The sequence below is a fragment of the Solanum verrucosum genome, unplaced genomic scaffold (assembly GCF_900185275.1).
Source record: "Solanum verrucosum unplaced genomic scaffold, falcon-dt-bn FXZP01000232.1, whole genome shotgun sequence".
In the NCBI taxonomy this organism is placed as follows: domain Eukaryota; kingdom Viridiplantae; phylum Streptophyta; class Magnoliopsida; order Solanales; family Solanaceae; genus Solanum; species Solanum verrucosum.
Genome location: NW_026020017.1, coordinates 1,328,953 through 1,350,146, shown reverse-complemented (window position 1 = coordinate 1,350,146; position 21,194 = coordinate 1,328,953). Strand labels below are relative to the sequence as shown.

At 34.0% G+C, this 21,194-nt stretch overlaps 2 protein-coding genes and 1 pseudogene across 2 annotated transcripts; 1 reads left to right on the top strand and 2 right to left on the bottom strand.

The window, feature by feature from the left end:
• The first annotated feature begins 233 nt into the window (after window positions 1-233).
• On the top strand, window positions 234-3,511 carry LOC125820994 (54S ribosomal protein L22, mitochondrial-like). The gene is made up of 6 exons (XM_049500424.1): window positions 234-421; window positions 631-713; window positions 1,304-1,459; window positions 2,554-2,664; window positions 2,923-2,989; window positions 3,073-3,511. The coding sequence occupies exons 1-6, from the start codon at window positions 304-306 to the stop codon at window positions 3,351-3,353; spliced, it is 816 nt and encodes a 271-aa protein (XP_049356381.1). The 5' UTR covers window positions 234-303; the 3' UTR covers window positions 3,354-3,511.
• An 827-nt stretch (window positions 3,512-4,338) lies between these two features.
• On the bottom strand, window positions 4,339-4,886 carry LOC125820991 (dihydroneopterin aldolase 2-like; annotated as a pseudogene).
• A 2,723-nt stretch (window positions 4,887-7,609) lies between these two features.
• Window positions 7,610-8,723, bottom strand: LOC125820988 (protein EARLY RESPONSIVE TO DEHYDRATION 15-like). The gene is made up of 2 exons (XM_049500420.1): window positions 8,154-8,723; window positions 7,610-8,051 (listed from the first exon to the last, which is right to left on the bottom strand). Exons 1-2 carry the CDS (start codon window positions 8,590-8,592, stop codon window positions 7,906-7,908), a joined length of 585 nt encoding a protein of 194 aa, XP_049356377.1. The 5' UTR covers window positions 8,593-8,723; the 3' UTR covers window positions 7,610-7,905.
• Window positions 8,724-21,194: the final 12,471 nt, after the last annotated feature.

The window sequence follows — 21,194 nt, the reverse complement described above, 5'->3', positions numbered from 1 at the left end:
TTGTATAAACTATTGGGAAACTATTAGGTGCACCCAAGTGTGTGATCTAGCAAATCTCAATAGTGGAAAAAAATGCTTGGAGATTTCTACATGTACTTATTTGTACCTGTGCAGATGGAAGATCATATTTTTCTCTCGATTGTGCTCTTAGAGAATTTTATTTTACTTTTCATTCTTTTCTAATGTTTTCACAGGGAACATTGACTTGCATTAACAGACTAAAATAATTATTATGCTTCTCTGCTTTGTAGACGAACTGAGATTGTCTAGAGGTATTGAGGGGGATTTCGTTTAGCTGAAGAAATGGTGGGCTGGGAACGTTATTTTCAGTGCATACTTCGTCAGGCTGGGAAGAGATATCAACAAAATCTAACTGTTCCTTTCAATTCATTGTTTCACTCAAAGGCAACTCCAGTACTCGGTAAATCTTAGTTTTTCTGTGTGGAGTATGATAAAACTGATGTTAGGAGTGTCTCATGATCAGTGTACATAGACGATGCAACAACAGTAAAAGCAAATCGATTATGGGGTTCAAAGATCTGCTTTTAGTTGCCTTCAAGTCCTTTTCATTTCTGATGTCTCAAGTTATACATCAACTTATTTGATGGTTGAACATAATGCATTTTCTAGGTGAGGTGCCTTATTTACCAAGGCTGCAGAATACACTTTCCCCTTGCATCTCAAGGCCATTGTACCAATATCTACAACATCTGGTAATACTTGAAATGTCCTTTACTTGATCTATTGTGCCCATTTATGGTGTGCTGAGTTGATATTCTGTGATTGTGTTTTTCTTGTTTCAGTGGGATAAACATTTTATGTGGTAGAGCTTCATGGTAACAAAATATTCATTAGTTGGAGTTCTTATCTTATGTTCATAGTTGTTAGGGTGTTAGACTAAAGCATGCGTCATTCAAGCAGCTAACTCCTGCATTGAGATATTCACAAAACGATCTAAATATGAGTACCTTCATGTACACATAGTTACTAGCTATTAAGAAAGTTTTATGCACATACACTAATAGTTATATCTATAAGGACATTAACACAATATGTTTTCTTACAAATGCTTTTCTTATTTTGACATCTACTTCTCCGGTATAGATATGCCTATTCAGTTACTTATAATGACTTACAACTTGCAAGCTACAAAAGGCACTTGTGCTTCTTTTTTCTTTATTTTTTGATAACTGTGGTGTCGGGGCTTATGTTCTTTAGCTATAAAATGGTTCACCTGCAAAACTAGAATTTAATTGGTTCAAACAGTTCCATTGTTTTTAAATGTTTATTTTACTTTTGATAGGGTTTGTCTAGTTCAAGGACATTACTTGCCGACGATGCAACACCAATTTCTTCTCCATTAACACCAATGTTACCATCAAGTACGGGAAGTACAGAAGCAGAGAAAGCAATTTCTAAACCTTCAAAAGTTCAAGCTATTTTGAAGGGTATAAAACAGGTATGAGATGCCACAGCCTTCTGGTTTTATGAGATTTATATGTTTTATTGCTTCTTTCTAGGTGGAGTTTTTAGAACTTTCTTCTTCACCTTACATATCATCCACCTGCTGCTACCTTTAACCTAGCATTACCTGCTTAGGAAAGTCTCCCGAACTCCAAAATGTCTTCTTCCAGATTCTCTCCTTACAGGGCAGCCATCCACACAGTTTTTCTACCAGATTCTCTCTGTCGGCCAAGGGAGTTGGCCTTATTTACAGGAAATAGTTCTCCACGATTAAGATTGGGTGAGTTGCTTTTCTTTTTTGATATCTTTGGTGTTGGGGACAGTTTACGTGCACCTCATTTAATCCATCCTTACCTGTTACCTCTCACCAACGTAGTTATCGGGTAACTCTACTCACCAAGGTTTTAGACAGATCTGAAGAATTTACCAGTGTACACAGTTTGCACTTTACTGGGATTCCCTTGGTTCTCTTTGACCGCTAGGTCAGCCCCTCAGAGACTGAAACATTTATTTTTTTCGGAATTCTCTCTTTATCATCTTCGTTTGATTTTTCTTGACAAATTTTGTTCCCAATCTATTGTAATCCTTTGTATCAGCAAATCTCTCTCCTGTTAAAAAGGACTTATTTCAACTTTTATATCAAATCAACTACATTTGAGTCTAGAAATAGTTGTGGTTGCCTATATGAATCATCTATTCTCAAAGAATTGATCATAGTTAAACTACAGATAAACTTTTTCTTGGCGACTATTAACTTACTACAACCCTCCTTTAATTGAGGTTGGAGTTAGCTATGCTTTGTGGAGTTTGAGTGGTTTATCATTTCAAGCAGTTTGTTGGTGCTTTCTACATTTATAACTTGTCTGTATTTTTACAAGTCATGACATCTCCCCTTTACCTAGTCTGTAATCTTGTCTGATTTTCAGATAAATTTTCCAAACTTGGAAGTGCATGTGGTAGTTATAAAATTCTGCTGTTTGTTGGATTGGGATCACTAACAATCTTTATTGATGTTACTCCCACCAGCAGCAACTGCTAATAATCCTAGACCTGCTATTCTTTTATATTTTAACATGTTGTCCTTTTCAGAGCCCAAAGAAGGTGAACTTGGTTGCTGCATTAGTTCGTGGTATGCGTGTTGAAGATGCATTGTTACAGTTGCAAGTGACGGTAAAGCGAGCTGCCAAAACTGTCTATCAGGTAAGGCCACTGCAGATCTGATATTAAAAGTAATTGCTTCTATGACAAACATATTGCCTACGGTTCCGTCAAAACAGGAGGCCACATCTATCCACAAGAAAGCACACCTAGCTGTATACTAACCTTGACAAGTGTTCTTTCCCAAACACCAAAGAGCAAGCCCTCCCAAGTTGTACTACTATTGTCTAACATGAGAAGTATAAAGAAGTTGATTACTCATAGTTCAAGTGTGATATAACGGGAACATTTCTCGTGTAGGTTATACACTCTGCTCGAGCAAATGCAGTGCATAACTATGGATTTGATCCGGATCGTCTTCTTATTGGTAAAATGACATACAATAACTTTACATGTTTTCATCTCATTTCTACCCTTGGAGTACTTCATCCTTGTTCATGTTTGATGCAGCTGAGGCATTTCTTGGGAAGGGACTCTTTAAGAAAAGGTTGTCCTACCATGCTAAAGGAAAGTGTGGAATGATGGTGAGGCCAGAATGTAGACTGACAGTGGTTCTTAGGGAGATAACACCGGCAGAGGAGGCTGAGATAGCTAAGTTGAGAGTACACAACTTCAAAAAGCTAACTAAACGCGAAAGACGTCTTGTCCCTCATAAGCTCATCGAAACTACTCCAATATGGAACCGCAAGAGCAAAGCTAGAAGTAGTGGCACAGGTGCTGTTGCTGAATGAGCCACGACCCCGTTGTAGTTCTTTTTTTTTTGTTTTTAGAAACCAATGCAAATTACATAAAGATCAGTTGTTGATGAAAATCCATTGCATCTCATCACATTTCTTTTTTTGTAAGAGCTGTAACTTAAGTTAATCCCTGGTTTCTGTTTTCTTCTTGCAAGGCAATACACTCTCCTTTTTATTGTGTTGTTGAAGTACCTCTATTTTTTTCTCGATTTAACTATTTGGTACCTGAAATTCATTGGCCCGATAAATTTTGATTTGTGTTGGATAAGTACACGCTAAGGGTTGAAGGGGAGTCTTGGAGTAATGATAAAATTGTCTCTATGTGATAGGTCATGGGTTTGAGTCATTGAATTAGCCCCTAATGCAAGCATTAGGGTAGATTCTGAGCATTACACTGGAGCTTGTGTGAATGCGAGATGCTTGGTATATCAGAGTGCTTATCCGCTAAAGGGTTAACACCCTTCCTATCGAAAGGGAGCATTCCATTCTCCCTCATTCTAATGGTTATAAACATGTGATGTGTTATCTTTTTTCATGAATCAAAGATCAAATATTGCTAATACAAACAAATATTTTGCCATTATGATAATTTCCTTGGGACCAGAAATGAATGAAGGATATGAAAGGTCTTCGTAATTTGTAATAACTATTCATAGTCCATGTGCCATGAGAGTGTCAATACTGCTACAAGCACAGGCATCGAGTACCTCTGCCCACCAATACTTAAAGCAGTTGAAAAGAAATCACATAGCATATGAGAAACTACAACTCTTGGGTTATAACTTGCAATATATAAAGGAATCAACTTTTTTGTTGTGTTTTCTTTCTTTTCATTCTCAATCATGCACTCAACAAATGCAGATGGAAAAGATTCTAAACACTACACATGAAGAGAAAAAGCTAGCTTTGCAATCAAAAGAAGTCATTGAACAATAGGATTTTGAATAACAAAAACTAATACAAGCAACATGTCTTGGCTTTACACATCAAGATCTCTGCAGTGTCTGATGATCTCGACACCTAAGTAGTCAACAGGTCCTTGAACAGCCACATGAGGCTTTCCAACTTGAACACTAACAGCAAATACATGTTGAGGGTTCTAAAATCTCTTTCACTATTCTGCCAATTCTCAGATGAAAATGATATCAAGTCAATGTCACATCGAGATAAACATAACGATCAACAGAGAAAATTGCTCAGCAAATTAACATCAGGCCAGTTGATTGAACAATTTCCCAAAGCCAATGTATAACTGAATGTTCTTACGGGTTTATTTCAACAAAAGAACTTCTTATCTCCCATCATAACCTTCAGGAAGAAGAAAATGAAGCACGATTGCAACGACTACTCACCTGTATATATCAGTGTAACTTAGAGTATCCGATAAGCAGTCAGATTTACCAGCTGGTTGAAGATCCATTCAAGCATCGACATCCACCAAGAACTTCTGTCCTCTGGATTCACCCCGTGATATCCATGGAACTTTAAACCCCTCAACACGAGCTTATCTCCTTTTGGTATATCCATGGGACCTGTCATTGATCCTCTTAAAGAGCAGCCCATTTCAATCAATTTACCAACAACAATTCACTAGCCAATATGCATTTCTCTCATGCCTTTCTTCGTTCATGGTTCGATATCCTGGTGTCCTAGACCTAGAGGAACCACACCAGTTGTAAAGATATGACACTTGGGCCTAACTCAATCCCAAAAGCTAGCTTATAAGGGGAGGATTCCATATAAGGAGACCACCCGTTCATTCCCGAACCAATGTAGGACTTTTATCCACTCTAACACCAATCCATCCTGAAATTGGTGGTTAAACTCTTACTAATGACGATACTATAGGAGAGGTCAACAAACCTAGTGTGTAGAGAGGCTGAGGAGGGTAGAGTATACATATACCTTCCCTACCTTTGAGAAGGTAGAGAGGTTGTTTTCAAAAAACTCTCTACTAAGCAAACAGTGAAAAAGATGCAATAGCAACAAATAGAAACAACAAGAAGATAAGATACTGAAACAACAAGCAGTGATATAAATAAAAAAATAAGGGGAAAAAAGGAATAGGAATAAAACTCTAGGAAAGAGAACGAAAAACGCCTGACTACTAACTAACATTCTATTATATCATGATCTTTACACATAATTTGGTCTAACATGATCTCTCTCTTTTTTTCTGGTTTTTTCAACGATTTACATTTGATTGGATATTTAACTAGCATTGCAGGATGCAATATGGCAACAAAGTTAGAATTTTTGCAGTATATTCGCCTCATGGTGGCCTTGGGTTCGAGCTATGGAATCAACTATTGATATTTGGATGCAAAACTTCCCCGGACACTACTTGATCGCATATTTTGTGCACTAGACTAGCCAGTAGTAAGTCATATAAATTGGGATAAAGTAATATTACATAAATTCTCAATTTTTTCCCTTTTTATAAATTTGAACTAGAGATATATTTCAATTTCCAACTAAATAAACACAAAAAGACAATGCCTTTACATTGTTAGTATATATTAAGAAGCAATGAAACCCATTTCACTAATCCAAATTGTTTGCACAATCAAAAATGTTTAAAAGACTCACAAAAAGAAGAAGTGAATGAGTATCAAATTTTGCAGAATATAAGAAATAATGAAATGCTGAAAACAAAGAGAAAAACTTTTTAAAGTATTTACTGGTGCTGGCTGATGCCATGAATGTTGTAAAGTCAAGAAAATTGCTAAACAGAAAAAGCCTCTTGGTGGCTGGTGGGGGTGAGGGATTGAGGGAAGTCACAATGAAAATAGTGTAAAATAACAATCATCGAGTCGTAAATTATTAGTTTCATTTCCTAATTATTTATAGTCTTAAAAATATATCTTTACTTAATTAACTAAATTTATATATATCCCGATCCGCCACACCACAAAATTTGGGGTCAAGTAGAATCGTCAATTATATTCCAAAAAATTCATAAACTAATATACATAAAAAATTGAAATAATCCCGAATTTTTTCATGTAACCACAAAACTCCAAAAAAATTATGTTAGGCCTATAAAGTCAATGAGTATTATTCACTAGGTCATTTCAAATTGACCTTGGGGCCAAACTGAATCGAATGGTCATATCTGTATAGTTTATGGACTAATATACACGAAAAATTAATAATCTCAAATTAAAGATTTGTGACCACAAAAGTCCAAAAAATGACGTCGATCCTATAGAAATAATGAGTATTATTCAATAGGTCGATCATATGGACCTATTCTTCTTTTATTTGCTACATTAACTAGTTAACAACATACTATATATACGCATTTTATTCATATTTTGTTATAACATAAAGAATATTTTTGATAAATCTTTAATTTAAGTAAAACATTTCAAAGCAATATACCAAAAAGAATATAGTAATGAAGATGTCCTAATGAAAAAAAAAACTAAAACATAATTATAATTTATACCTATATGAAAGCAAATGAAATCATAGTGTTGTCCACTTGTTACTAATTGGGGTCTACGTGCTAAATGTTATTGTTAATGAAATTAGAGACAAAATGTGGGATCACTTTCATATAGTATTGCTTTAATTAATTAATACTATGAACTTAGACCAAAACCAAACAAAAGAAATAAAGTGGAGCTTGGACTCTTCCTAGCTAGTGCCCAATGATGAGGAAGATCTTTTAGCTTAATGGACCTTTTCATTAAGCTTATCTTTTAGACTTTTTTCTAAAATATATCATGTTATTTTCGGAAAGCAATCTACAATATCTTATGACACTGATTTTGGAGCTAATTTGTACCTAATTTAATTATCTTTTGTATGTATTCAATGTTTTTTTTTTAATCAGTATAAATATTGAGTAAAGATGACCTATTAATGTTTAGACAAATAGAATATTGAAATTTGAATGGTGACCTAAAGAGATTATTGATAGAACCATTACCAAAAGTGACATAGACACAAGGCCAAGAAAGGATTGATAGAGCGTACCTATCAATTAACAACACTTGACTGAGACCTCGTAATTGCATCATGATTTGAATTCAAAACAACCCTAATATATATAAACAACAACATACCAGCCTAATTTCACGAGTGTATACACAAGACCTTACACCTACCTTTGAAATTAATAGAGGTTGTTTCCGATAGATCATCCACGGCTCAAGGAATTGCCAAAAATTATAATGGCCTGCATCCCCCAAAAGGCTGAAACTAATGAGGAAAGGCAGAAATTTAGAACATTCTTCAAGAAATAAGACTCAAAAGACATGCTCTTTTTGTCAACTGATTTTTACATATATTTTTTTTTCACTTTGGACAAGTTTTGATGTTTACAAAGTTAAAAAACTGATGAAAAGATATACTAAAACTATGAACAAGGCTAGATACAAAAGTGCCACCTCTACCTTGCTCTATACAAAAGATAACAAGAACTAAAGACTCTTGAAACTTTCTCAATTGCTGCTTTTCAAAGATTAAAAGCTGCAGATTAAGAACTAGCAAACACCCAAACTACAAACAAAGAACTTTTGCTTAAGCTAAACTACATTTAGCGGGGCTGCTGGATGCGGCGAAGGCTGTTCTTTGGGCTAACAATCTTTGCTGGTTTCTCGTACAACTTCGGAGGCTCAATAGGAGATTTTGGCTTTGGCATGCTCAGTGTCCTCACGAGTGCCTCAGAACCCTTGGGTAAGCCTGTAGTCAAGAGGTAAATGCGAGTAAGAACCAACGACATGAGAATCATAGACTATGGAATTGTAGATAATGGATATTGGTGTATACCAAATTGAAACATACCATTGACACCAGAGAGTGATGACTTGATGCCTTGTTGCTCACTTTCAGATGATTGAAGAAATTCTTCAAACTGAGCTTCCATATTCAAAATATCCTCATCGACATCAAGATCAATGTTTTCGGGAAGCAAGTCAGCAACATCATTTCCAGCAAACCCAAGATCATCATCGCCATATTCCTCTCCTTGATGCTGGCTCGTCCAATAATCGCGGAACCATGTTGCAGTTGTTACCAAATTCCACCATTCAGGTGAAAAGTCCTCCACTTGTTGCACATAAGATGGGATGAAGAGAGGTGCATTCGGATTCAGTGTTGACGACCTTCCTCCAGAAACTAAAGCCATTCTTCTTTCTCCAAAATTGCTATCTGAAGACATTTGAGAAAAGAATGAATCCAACATATTAGTGCATAAACACAGCAAAGAGCCAAATATGATCATATAATCTAGGACGCTGCAACTCAAACATTCAACTAATAACTAGAACATAGAAAACTAGAAATTTCAGCAAAACTACTTTAACAAACCCCTCTTGAGGAATGATTCTGTGATGATAACAAAAACGTACCGATTACAAACAAATATTCTCTAATTAATGAATAACATCCATCAAAAGAATACTTCACTTCCACTGCAATTTCAACTTACTAAAACGACTATTGTTTCTCCATCATTCTTTCAGATTTAACCAAATTATTGAATTCTAACCACGAAAACTCCTCAAATCTAACAGATCTATTCAAACAAATTTCACATAATCATCAAAATGACCTTTTGGAATTTAGATAAAATTAACGACTACAAATCGCCAAAGACCAATTCAAGGTCAATCAATCAATGAAAAGTATAATCAAAACTACAATCTGTAGTCGCAGTCTCTACTTTAAAGTCATCTTCCAACTGATCAAATTTTTCAAGTCAAACATTTTTCAGTTGATTGATTGACCTTGACTTGGGAAATATATTTGGATCAATCATTTTTCCAGTAGAACTTCTCACTTCCAAGTCAAACTTCATACTCATCAAAATATCCTTCACGATCGCTAGAAAAACTGTTCTTCACAACTCATCCCAACCAAATATCAATCATATTTAGCAAAAATTACATCAAAAAAGCCAAATTTCAAACACAATTCCACAGATCGGAGAAACAAAAGATAAAATCTCAAATCAAAAACCGGAAATTTAATACTAAAATTTCAATTCCTTCTTCCAACTGATCAATTACAGTTCAGCTAAAAGATGTTCATCAATCAATAAAAACAACCAAAAAATCAATCATTTTCTAGTCAAACTTCTCACTTCCAAGTCAAACTTCATACTCATCAAATATACTTCACGATCGCTAGAAAAAAAGTTAATCAGAACCAAAAATCAATCATTTTAAGCAAAAATTACATCCAAAAATTCCAAATTTCAACCAGAATTCAACAGATCGGTGAACGGAAATACAAAATCTCAAATCAAAAACCAGAAAATTCGAAACTAATAGCTATAATAGCAATATTTACAGTACCTTAGCGAAGAGAAAATATCTTTCAACTACAGAAGCGACTCGTACACGTATGAAGTCTTATCTCCAATCGGAAAAAGGTCTACTATTTATAGCAAGAATACCAAGCCTAGAAGGTTCGTAACCGAAGCATAGGTTCGGGGAAGACCAAGGCAACCTAATGATTGACTTACAAGAATTAAATTATATTCCTATAATAACTTATTCTAAATTTTAAAAATCTAGATTTTTGTTTTCACCAACCGGCTACCCTAGTATATATAATTTGGAAATAATATAATCGTAGTTATGATTTAACTTGTTTAATTACTTTTGTTGATGATATTTTAATATAGTAATTAATAAAAGTGTGTTCACATCGAAATATGTTATTTAATTATGATTTATATTTTTATTTATTTATAATGATTTCCATGTAATTTCTTATGAAATAAATATTAGTACCTTTGTGGATAATGACTTTATCCATATTGGTAGTGCAAAGGTAGTGGTCTCCATGTTGTTGAATTTATCAAAGATTTAATTGGGACAACAACTTTTTTTTTTTGGTTATATGTAAGAGAATATTAATAGGTCAAATAATTTTTTAGATTGAGTCAAAATATTTTCGAAATGAGATACTGTTTGACTACTTAGAAGGTGAAAATAATACTCAGGCAATTATTTATCATGTAAACTATATAAATAGAAAGTTTGGGAGGAAAAAAATTTGCTAGCCTTTGTTTTTAGTTTAATTATACAATATTTAAAATATACTGATTCGATTAATTCAAATCAACACTTTTTCATACTCTTTACTCTTTAAAGACGAGAAATCCTAATTTCTTTCTCTTTTTTTTCCATCTCTAATTCTGAAAAATGGTTGAGAAAGAAACAAATTCCGTCTCTAGCTAATTAATGAGGAAATTTCAATCGATAGACAATAATATTGAGATGAATGGAGTATTGATCGATACGAGATTGACAAACAACAAGTATGTCTAAAAAAAAGAAGTTAAACGTGTTATATTTCGAAATTCAAATTTGAAAACTTTTACGAATAAAGAAATATCGTCTCACTCTCCCACCTCACTATTGGTGATACATTCTTTTACATATTTAATTCAAAGCATCATTAACAAGGGATGTATCTTAAAGATTAAAAATTATTGATTTGATATTAAGAGATGAAGACAAACATGATAGGTGACATTTTTTTTTTGTCTCTGAGAAAATAGTAAATAAATAGACTTGGGTGACATTTTAAAAACCAAATGAACTACTTAATCCTTTTTTTAGTGACTGCTTATAAAGCATATTATTACGCAAAGTACAGTGTCTAGATAATAATAATAATAATAATAATAATAATAATAATAATAATGTATTATTAAAGAAGGAAAAAGGAAACTCCACCATAAAAGTCTATAACTTAATTCAGTTAATCAAGTGTCGTTTTGCTACCTTACATAAATTGAGATAGAAGAAGCATGAAATTTTAATACAACTTTAACTATGCATAAGTATGTTCTAATTTTTTTTAATTCCTTTTTGTTTCCCAAATGGTGTTCGGTACCTACATTGGAGTTCGACTAAATCCAGATTTGCATCAAAAAGTCCTACATTGTGAGGATAAAATGCTCTTTAACAAAGACAACTCAGTATCTAAGGAAACTCGAACCTAAAACTTGTATATTCTAAATTTGATGTGTGTATATGCTTAATGAAGTTTTCTAATACAAATATACTGTTTAAGCAAAAAATATTAGATTCAATTGGACTCGTATTTAGATTTCCACCTCCACTCCTAGCGCGAGATAATGCTATTTCATCCCATTTATCCAACCCCTAGTAGAACCTATTACTTGTTTGTGATAATAAAAGACAATAAATATCTCGTAGAATTAATCGATGTGCGTGTTTGGCGGTGGAGTGGTAGAGGATACAAAGTAGCGGTAAAGTGTTAAAGACATGTACACGTGTTCATATTCAAGTCGAGAAAGAGAAAATTATTGGGCCCGACAGAGCATGTTATGGGTTATAATTGTGGGCCAAGTGTAAATGATCCAGCGGACTATATAAAAAGGCCTTTTTTTAATCTAATGGCTCAGAATGGATTGGGTAGTTATGATGACGTTTTTCAAAAGGAAAAAAAATCATAAATAATACTATAATTTCAAAATATAATAATACTTTAGTTTTAAAATGTAGCAAAATATATGTACATACATACATACATATATATATATATAACTAAAATATATAAATTTTATGTGATATCCAATCTGCTAATAATAGAATAGAAGTTCAGAAGAAAGTTATTAGAGAAATAGATATTCCACTAGTATTAAGATAGTAACTATAACTTGTCTTCAGAATGTAAAAGATGTTCTCCTTGGCTAAAGTTGCACCTTATTACCGTATTGTCTTTTAATATTCTATATTTCTTTTTTGGGTAGATTCTAAGGTCTAAGTATTCTAGTTATTTTAATGGATCTATATTGATTTAAATCCTACTCAGTACTCCCTCTCATGCTGTGTCCTATCATGTTTAGTTCAGAATTTAGCCATATTTTCCCCTTTTTTTTTTAATCTTACTACCCTGTTTATATCTCTCTTTTAACCTGTGTTCTTAATAACTTCTTCTTTAACCTCACCTCGGAGACGGCAATCGAGACGTCCTGTAATTTTGGCGGACTTTTTAATGCCTTTAAAACATCCTAGGAATTTACAGGTTAATTCATCGTTGTTATTAAGAAGTTAAAGGCTTAACCATATACTAAGGGTAGTTCATAACATAAACACATAACGTAATAACATGTTATAATACAAACATAATTTACATAAGAACTATTTTTAGGGGAAAATACAGGAAAACATAAGAGACTTACATGATTAAGACGGAGAGAGGTTTCCCCCCGACTGACCCTTACACGCTAAAATTCAAAAACTTTTTACAAACGTAATATTACAAGAGGGTTTTTAGAGGTCTTTATCTTTTGTAGTGGAGAGGATTTTTTGGAACGTTGGCAAGGGGAATATGTTGTGTGTTTTCTTTCTTTCTTCCTTTTCTTGTTCCTTCTTTCTTGTGGAGCGGTGTCTTTATATAGAGGTCTAGGATAGCAAATGACAAACACTAGTGGCCTAACGTGGCCGACGCACTAAGGTGAAAATGGGATAAAACGTAATGGCCTGAAATTGGCCAACCCTTTTAGAGATAAGATCAAATAATACACGTCATGTACACATTTGGGCCCCATCGTCACATGTATTATTGTCACTTATTGACACGGACTTGGACGCGTGCTTATCAGTTTTTTCCTTCTAGAGGATAGTGATAAAGTAAGCACTCACACGACAAATGCGGGCATACCACATGGCATACTTTTATTCACACTTTATTTTATTGTCTTCATCTCTTTTTGTCTTCTTTCATTTGTCTTTAGGTATCGAGATTGTGCAAAGCGATGGAGTCAAAGCTCATTCTGAAATCATCATCTTCGTTTGGATTTTGATCATCTTGATAATATTAGTTGTCTCTATAGTCGTTTTCTCCGAAACTTAGGGATCTGGTTCTAGTATTAGTACTGTCTCTTCTTGAGCTCGTATTTATTTGTCCTGCGTGTGGTACCACTATCTTCACTTGGATTTGGAGTTTCTGTAGTAATTATGTGTTTATCCTGTCCTTGTTGGAAAAACTTTTCTAAAGTCTTTTTTATTACGCTCTCTATTTTCTCATTTTTTTTCTTTTTATGGAGCATAGTTTTCTTTTTTATTGCCTCTACCTGATTATATGATCTGGGTAACCTTCGTCTTGAAGACTTCATCTTCACTTTTAGGCAAAGTGACAGCCATAAACGGATTTGAGGCGTCTTTACCGGTTACCGTTTGAACCGGACTAGCCGTATCTTTATCATCCAATACGATGGCTTTTATTGCATTCGTTGGGGAATGCACACCCTTCTCATCCATTTTAGTTTGAGATGGAAAACTCGGTGCTGATGTCTCTGTACCGGTGTGAGCCTTTTGAGATGAATCCTTACCTTTGAATAATTTTACCTGATCTATTAATTCGGCATTTTCTTGGAGTAAAGCTTCGATTTTTCCATTTAATCTTTTGAAGGCTTCTGTCATCGAGGAACAGTGGTCACATAAAATTATTTTATCGGTGTCTTTCTGGATGTTATATTTAGGGTTTTTTTTGTGGATTTTGTCTAAGGGGTGGGGAAATATAGTAGTTTGGACCAAGTATCCCTCTTGCATAATCTAGAGCTTCAGTAAAATCGTTAAAAACTTTAAAAAAAGGAGTTTTAACTCCGTTTATGGAGTCTAGTACTTCTATCCAAGTTTGAAAAATACCATTAGTTTTACCATGTATTACAACATAATATTTAAATTTATTCTCTTTACTTTTGTCTGTAAAATATTGACATAATCCATTTAATGAAGCTATGAAATATTTACTGTCTTTCTTATTATATGTCATCCATAAATTGTCTGCTAAACATTTCTGAGGTCTATCTAACACACATTCTGGCAATTCTCTAAAAGATAGGTTTGAATTTGGCTAACATATTAAATTATGCTTACCGAAATACATATGTTCCATCATTTCTTCTGATGTTGTCTGAGGTCTAAACTTCATATTGCTTAATAGAGTCTGAGTGTATGTGTCTGATGCTGAGGCTACTCCTTTGCCTTTGTCTATTGGAGCTGGACCTGTTGGTCTCATTCTAAAAACAAATGTATAGTTAAGTTATTTTTATATTAAGTCTACTTAACTGGTCTTCTAGACTGTTATCTTTTCCCTTTATATATTCAAAAATAACATTTGGATAGATAGATATAGTATCCATAAAATTTAGTCATCTTCTCTTGCTACTAGCCTTTTGGTTTATCTTTTGATGAAATTTAACTATGGCTTCGCAGTCAGTTCTTATTAATATTTCATTTTTATTTAAAACATATAACTTGAAACTATTTAGGCCATATATTATTGCTAAAACTTCTGCATCTATACTACTCATATTTCCTTTCTCTTTATATTTTTCACTTTGATAAGCACAAATCTTTTCTTCTGTCTTATCACTATATTTATTTGGTCTGACTTTTAATACAACTCCACATCCTTGGAAACTTCCATCTGTCTCAATTATTAAATAATTCATTTCTAATGGTATACTTAGTTCTGGAATATTATTAACTCTTTCTTTAATTTTTTGTACTAATTTTATATCTTCTGTGTTAAAATGTTTTTGCCCTTTGCTTCCTGTTTTTGAATATAATGGTCTGGTTAGTTTTCCTAAATCTTTAATAAAGTTTCTAGCATAATTTACCAATCCTAAGAATTTTTGCAAGTCTTTTGTATTATCTAATTTATTAGGCATTTCTAATACTTTTGTTGCTATATGTGGTTGTAGTTTAATTTTTCCGTCTCCTAATGTTACTCCTAAGAAATTTATATGATTCTTGCACAATTCCATTTTCTTTTTACTTACTATTATTCCATTTTGTACGAATAATCTAAATACTGTTTGTAGATGTCCTAGATGATCTTTGATATCTTTACTAAATACTAAAATATCATCTACATATACTAAATCAAACCTTTTATAGTCTCCAAATATAGTATCCATTTTTCTTTGAAATATTGGCGGGGCAGTTTTTAGCCCAAATGGCATGGCTAGCCATTCAAAATGTCTTTCAGGGCAAGTGAATGTTGTCCACTCAATACTTTCTGCATGCATTTTAACCTGCCAATATCCTGACTTACAATCGAATTTACTAAATACCTTCTTTCCTTGGATTCAGTTGATTAATTCATTTTTATCTGATAATTTATATGCATCGGTTCTTGTATTATCATTAAGTCTTTTGTAATTAATTACCATTCTTGTTTTACCTCTTACTATCTCACTATGATTTCTAACCATGAATGCTGATGATCTATGTTTTGAAGTAGATCTTCTTATTACTCCTAAATTTAATAATTCTTTTATCTGTACACCAAAATCTTCCAGATCTTGGTTAGTTGCTTCAATAGCAGCTGTTTTTATTATATATTCAAGGTTTATGATATCTAATTTACATACTACCTTATTGTTTTTTCAATATTTTAAGGGTTTTTCTCCTATTATTTCCATTTCGTCTAATATTTTTACTATATTATCTAAGTCTTTAGGACTTCTAATTATGCCTATCTTATCGATTCCTGTTTGAAAATTATAGAATTCATTCTCTACTTCTATTAGAGTATAATATTTTTCTCTTATATCATATTCTTCTTCTTCATCTTCTTTTTCGTATTGTTCTGTATGTCTTAAGTCTTTACAACATTGGTTTTTATTTTTACAGTCTTTACAACATTTCTGTAAATTGTCATTATCTGGGCTACTAGCTTGTCTTTCTTTTGTTTCAAAATTGATAGTCTGTATTGGTGTGTAAGTTAGATGTTTAAAAAATATTACTCCATCTCTTGTGATCAATGTTCCTCCATTGTTTTGTATCATGAATTTTAATCCTAATACAAAATCGACATTTATGTTGAGGTCTCTTACCCATATTCTGTCAAGAGTATACATTGGTTTATAAAATTCATTACATGTATTTACAAAACTTATTGGTTTATAAAATTCATTACATGTATTTACAAAACTTGCCTGTGTCTTTCCTATATAGTGTTGGTATGTATTATACGTTTCGTCCATTTGCATTGCTGCTATTGGCTTATCCAAGGTTTTTATTAATTTTTGTGGTAATATCTTTTTGTTTATTATACTTCCTGTACATCATGTATCTACTAATGCTAAGGTTTCTAATTCTATATCCTGTATTCTAAGTCTAGCTAGCACTTTAATAGTAGTAAATTCTTTATCCTCGTTACATATTAGATTTTCATAATGATTTCTAATATCTCTGTATTCATTAATTCTGCTTCTTGGGCAGATGTTTTGCACATCCCCCAGTTGTCTGGTATTTGTATTTACTTTGTCCTATCTTCTTCAAGTTTTTGTTTTCCTTTTTCTAACAATATCACCTTCTGTTCTAGTTCATTTATCCCCCAGTTGTCTGGTATTTGTATTGACTCTGTCCTATCTTCTTCAAGTTTTTGTTTTTGTTTTTCTAACAATATCACCTTCTGTTCTAGTTCATTTATCCTACTTTCTAATGTTATTATTCGTAAATTTATTGTATCATTATTTATATCTCTATTTTCATGCTTTTTACTTTTATTTTTAATAACTTTTCTATGCATGTGATACATCCTTCAGCATAGCAAAACTTACATTTTGCCCTTTTTTTCTCTACTTGAATACCATTTACATAGAATACATTGGTTACTATCTATTCCTTTATTTCTTTCAAACTCATGAGTGCATTCTTGTGAAATATTCATCATTGTACTTATTTGTAATTCTTCTAAATCTATGTTCTTTAATTCTAAGCCTATTTCGTTTATTAATTCTTCATTATCTGAATCAAAATCTTCAGATTGGTTGTTATTTTCTGTTATTTCTACACTTACTATTGAATAGATACTCTCATTATCTGACATATATTCATCTACATTAATTAATGTTTCTTGGAAATCTTCTATTAACTGTGAGTTTCTAGTTCTACTATTATTCCTTTTAGGACATACATTTGCTAAATGTTCTCTACTTCCACATGTGAAACATTCTAGCTTATTTTTATAATTCCTATCGTTTCTATATTTTCTAACATGTCTATCCTTATTTAGATATGGCTTCTTGGCTGAGGACCTTCTTAAATAGTATCTTCTATTATTATATTGCCGATCATAGTACGGTCGTCGTTTCTTGTATCTTGTCTTTGGTTTACTCTGTTCTTTATCATAACTTTGGGTTGTATATATAACATTTTTACAGAAACCCATTTCATTCTGCTTTAGTTGTTTCTGTATTTGTATATTTGTATATTTTTCTGTTAATATTTCCATTATATGTTGTACTTTGTGTCCTATAGACCATTTACTATTGGGGTTTTGTATTACTCCGTCTCTTTTATACCATATTTCTTCTATTTCTCTTCCTAAAGCTCCTGGTAATTTATTAAATAATTTCTTTTCTAATTCTTCATCAAAAGAATTTTCACTAATTGTGCAATAATAATAATAATAATCTTTTAGAAAGTTTTTGATGTGGAACCAGCTTGTAATGCTTAACTGTTCTAGTTTTATTAAAGCATTTCTTTGTAATACTATTAAACCACTATTTAGATCTTCTCATGTAATTAGACTATGTATCTTATTTGTAAAATTGTATGGGTTTGCTCCTATATTTACTAATGCTTGGAATTCTTGTGGGAAATTAGATTTATATGCTTCCCATAAGGCTTTTGCGAATTCTCCAAGGAATGTTTCCATGTATTTATACATTGTTTCTGCGTATGAATCTTGGTATTTTTTATATAGTCTGCTACTACTATACCTTTCCATAAGTCTAGTACCACATTCCACATTTGCGAATCATGTGCCGCGATGTTTAATATTTTTCCTTTACTTCCTCCTTCTTGTAACCTAATAGGTTTTTCTATAGGCATTCTTCTACCCATTGGTCTTACATTTTCTATTACCATATCAGGATTTATCCTAAATACTCTTCTTCTAGGTACATTTCATGTACTTGTGTCTATAGTATGTGTAACACCCTGTATTCGAAACAGACAAGAATGTAGATTTTGAGAAGTTGCAGGTGCAACTTACGGTCACCATCCACGGACCGTAGGTAAGACCACGGCCCGTGCTGGTGGTCCGTGGTTCGCCACTGCAACCCCTCCCCAGCCAACTCAGAAAAAAATTGGCTAAGTCTCGACTCACGGACAGACCCACGGTCCGTAGATCAGACCACGGTCCGTGGTCTGTGTCCGTGGATCAAGACCTCCTTTACCCAACCTCTAACACGAACTACGGTTGACCAGCATGGACCGTCGTTCGATCCACGGTCCGTAGGTCTGACCGTAGATCGAAGGTTAGTAGCCAGTTAGCTGAAAATTCTGATGGGTCAACTTCAGATGGTCATAACTTTTAGCACAAAATGAATTATGTGTCCCATGACCTATGGTTAGATATATAATTGAATTATCTTTCCAACTCCACCGAGTTTTCTAAATTCTGACCTCCGAGTAAAAAGTTATGCTCGTTTTAGTGAAGGCCTGTCGAGCAGACTTGACTTACGGACGCAATCTACGGACCGTAGATTGAACTACGGCCCGTAGGTCCAATCCGTAGGTCACTCCGACAATAGTTAATTCAGGGGTCCTTTGGTCTTTTCCTATTTCGTTTAACCCCTAAGATACGTCGTTTAGACCCTAAATCATGAGATTTTAATCAGTTTAAGCCTAGAAACCTAACTAGAACTTACCTAAGTCAAATTCATTAATCAAAACTTAGAAAATTAGAAGCAAGAAGGGAGAAAAAGGTCAAGAACCCTAGTTCAAGAACGCAACAAGGTTCCATCAGTTCCAGCTCCGAAATCAAAAGATTTTTCCATGGAATTCGTCACCAGGTATGTGGGATTTCACTAGTGGGTTCCTTTCGCCTATTAGGTCCCTAGAATTCAGTCAGATTCTTGATTCCATGATTATGAACAGACCTAGGGTTTCTAGAATTTGAACAGATCATCATGAATTAGTTATTTAAATGTTCAAAATCAGATTATCATGTTATTGCTCAGTTTATCGCATGAATTTCAGAACCCTAGCTATGTATTTCTTTAGTTCTTGAATTACACATGCTAGGTCAGATATTTCAGTATTCAGTTTTACATGCCTCAGTTTATGAATGCATCATTATCATATTAATTGTTGCATTCTCAGTTTGCATGTTCAGTTTCGAGCTATCTAATATTTACAGAAACTCAGTCATAATGTGTTAACCACTTAATCTATTGGGAGTAGCATAATACCGAGTTGGACTAGGGTTTCAGCGTACCCATATAGTCCTAGAACTACGAGTCACGTAGGTGTAAGTCCCCTATGTGGGCAACATTAGTTTAGTGATCACGCCAGCATGCCTCTATACCTCTAGCAGGGTATATTGGGTCCTCTCGATGGGGCGTATACATCGGACTCCACATTTAGCTCATGTGGTTTTATGTCAGTTATTAGTAGCTCCCACAGTTCAGTCAGACTCTATTGCATTGACCACATTTACAGTTCATTCAGTATTCAGTCAGCATGTTATAAATTAGTCATTGCATTCAGTTAGCTTAGTATTCAGTATCTATATCATGTTCAGATTATTTCATTGATTTATTGCTTTGTTCAGTTATATGTTCTTTCACCTTTACTCTATCCTGCCTGCTCAGTACCTTTCAAGTACTGATGCATACGTGCGCTACATCTTCTCGTGATGTAGGTTCAGGTGCTCAGTATCCAGATCACGCTTAGATCGATTCTCGATCTTCAGTTCAGCAGCATCAGTGGTGAGTCCTCATTCTTCGAGGACTAGTGACATGTTTATCTTTATCGCTTTTAGTCGTTAGTTTCAGTTTTGCTATATCTAGTTGGGGCATGTCCCAACATTTTTAGTCAGTTTAGAGGCTTATTCGAGACATAGATAGATTCAGCTTAGTATTGAGTTAATAACTTCTTTGTATTAAACTCATCAATTTTCATATATCTTAGTTATAGTATATGGGTATTCCCCATCTTTCAGATTTATTTATGATTTAGCTTCCGCACAATTTCTATATTCAGATTATATTTAGTATACTCATGATCATGCCAGCAGGGTTAGCTTGGGATCACTTGTGGTTCTAGGTCCCGTGTCCGCGTCTCGGGGGTAGCTCGGGGCGTGACAAACTTGGTATCAGAGCATTAGGTTTAAGTGTCCTAGGATGTCTGAAAAGTCGCACTAGGTAGAGTCCTTTTCATGGGTGTGTAGTGTGCACCACATCTAATGAGAGGGAGGCTACAAAGTGTCTTAGGAAAAATCTTCATTTTCTTGTTACTCTTATCGTGCGTAAGGTATGATCTAATTCCATTCTAACTAGACGTTCTACGTTTCAGTGATCATGCCTCCTCGTAGAGCTTATGTCAGGAATGCGAATGCCAGGAACGCAAACGCAACTCCTCCAGTTCCAGATCAGGAAGTCTCAAATGTTGAATTCAGGAATGACATTCAGATATTGGCTTAGAGTGTCGCTAACCAGAACAATCAGCGGGTTCAAGCTCCTGTGAATGCAAATGGTGGATCAGCAGCAGCAAGGGTCCGTGACTTTGTTAGGATGAATCCTCCAGAGTTCTTAGGATCGCAGACTGGTGAAGATCCCCAGAATTTCTTGGATGAGATTAAGAAGATCTTTGAGGTGATGCAGGTCACTGGGAATGATCGGGTTGAGTTAGCATCTTACCAACTTAAGGATGTAGCTCATATCTGGTATACTCAGTGGAAGGAGAACAGGGATACAGATGATGCTCCTATTACTTGGGATTGTTTCAGCGAAACCTTTCTGGACAGGTTTTTCCCCATAGAGTTGAGAGAAGCAAGGGCCCAAGAATTTATGAACTTGAGGCAGGGTAACATGAC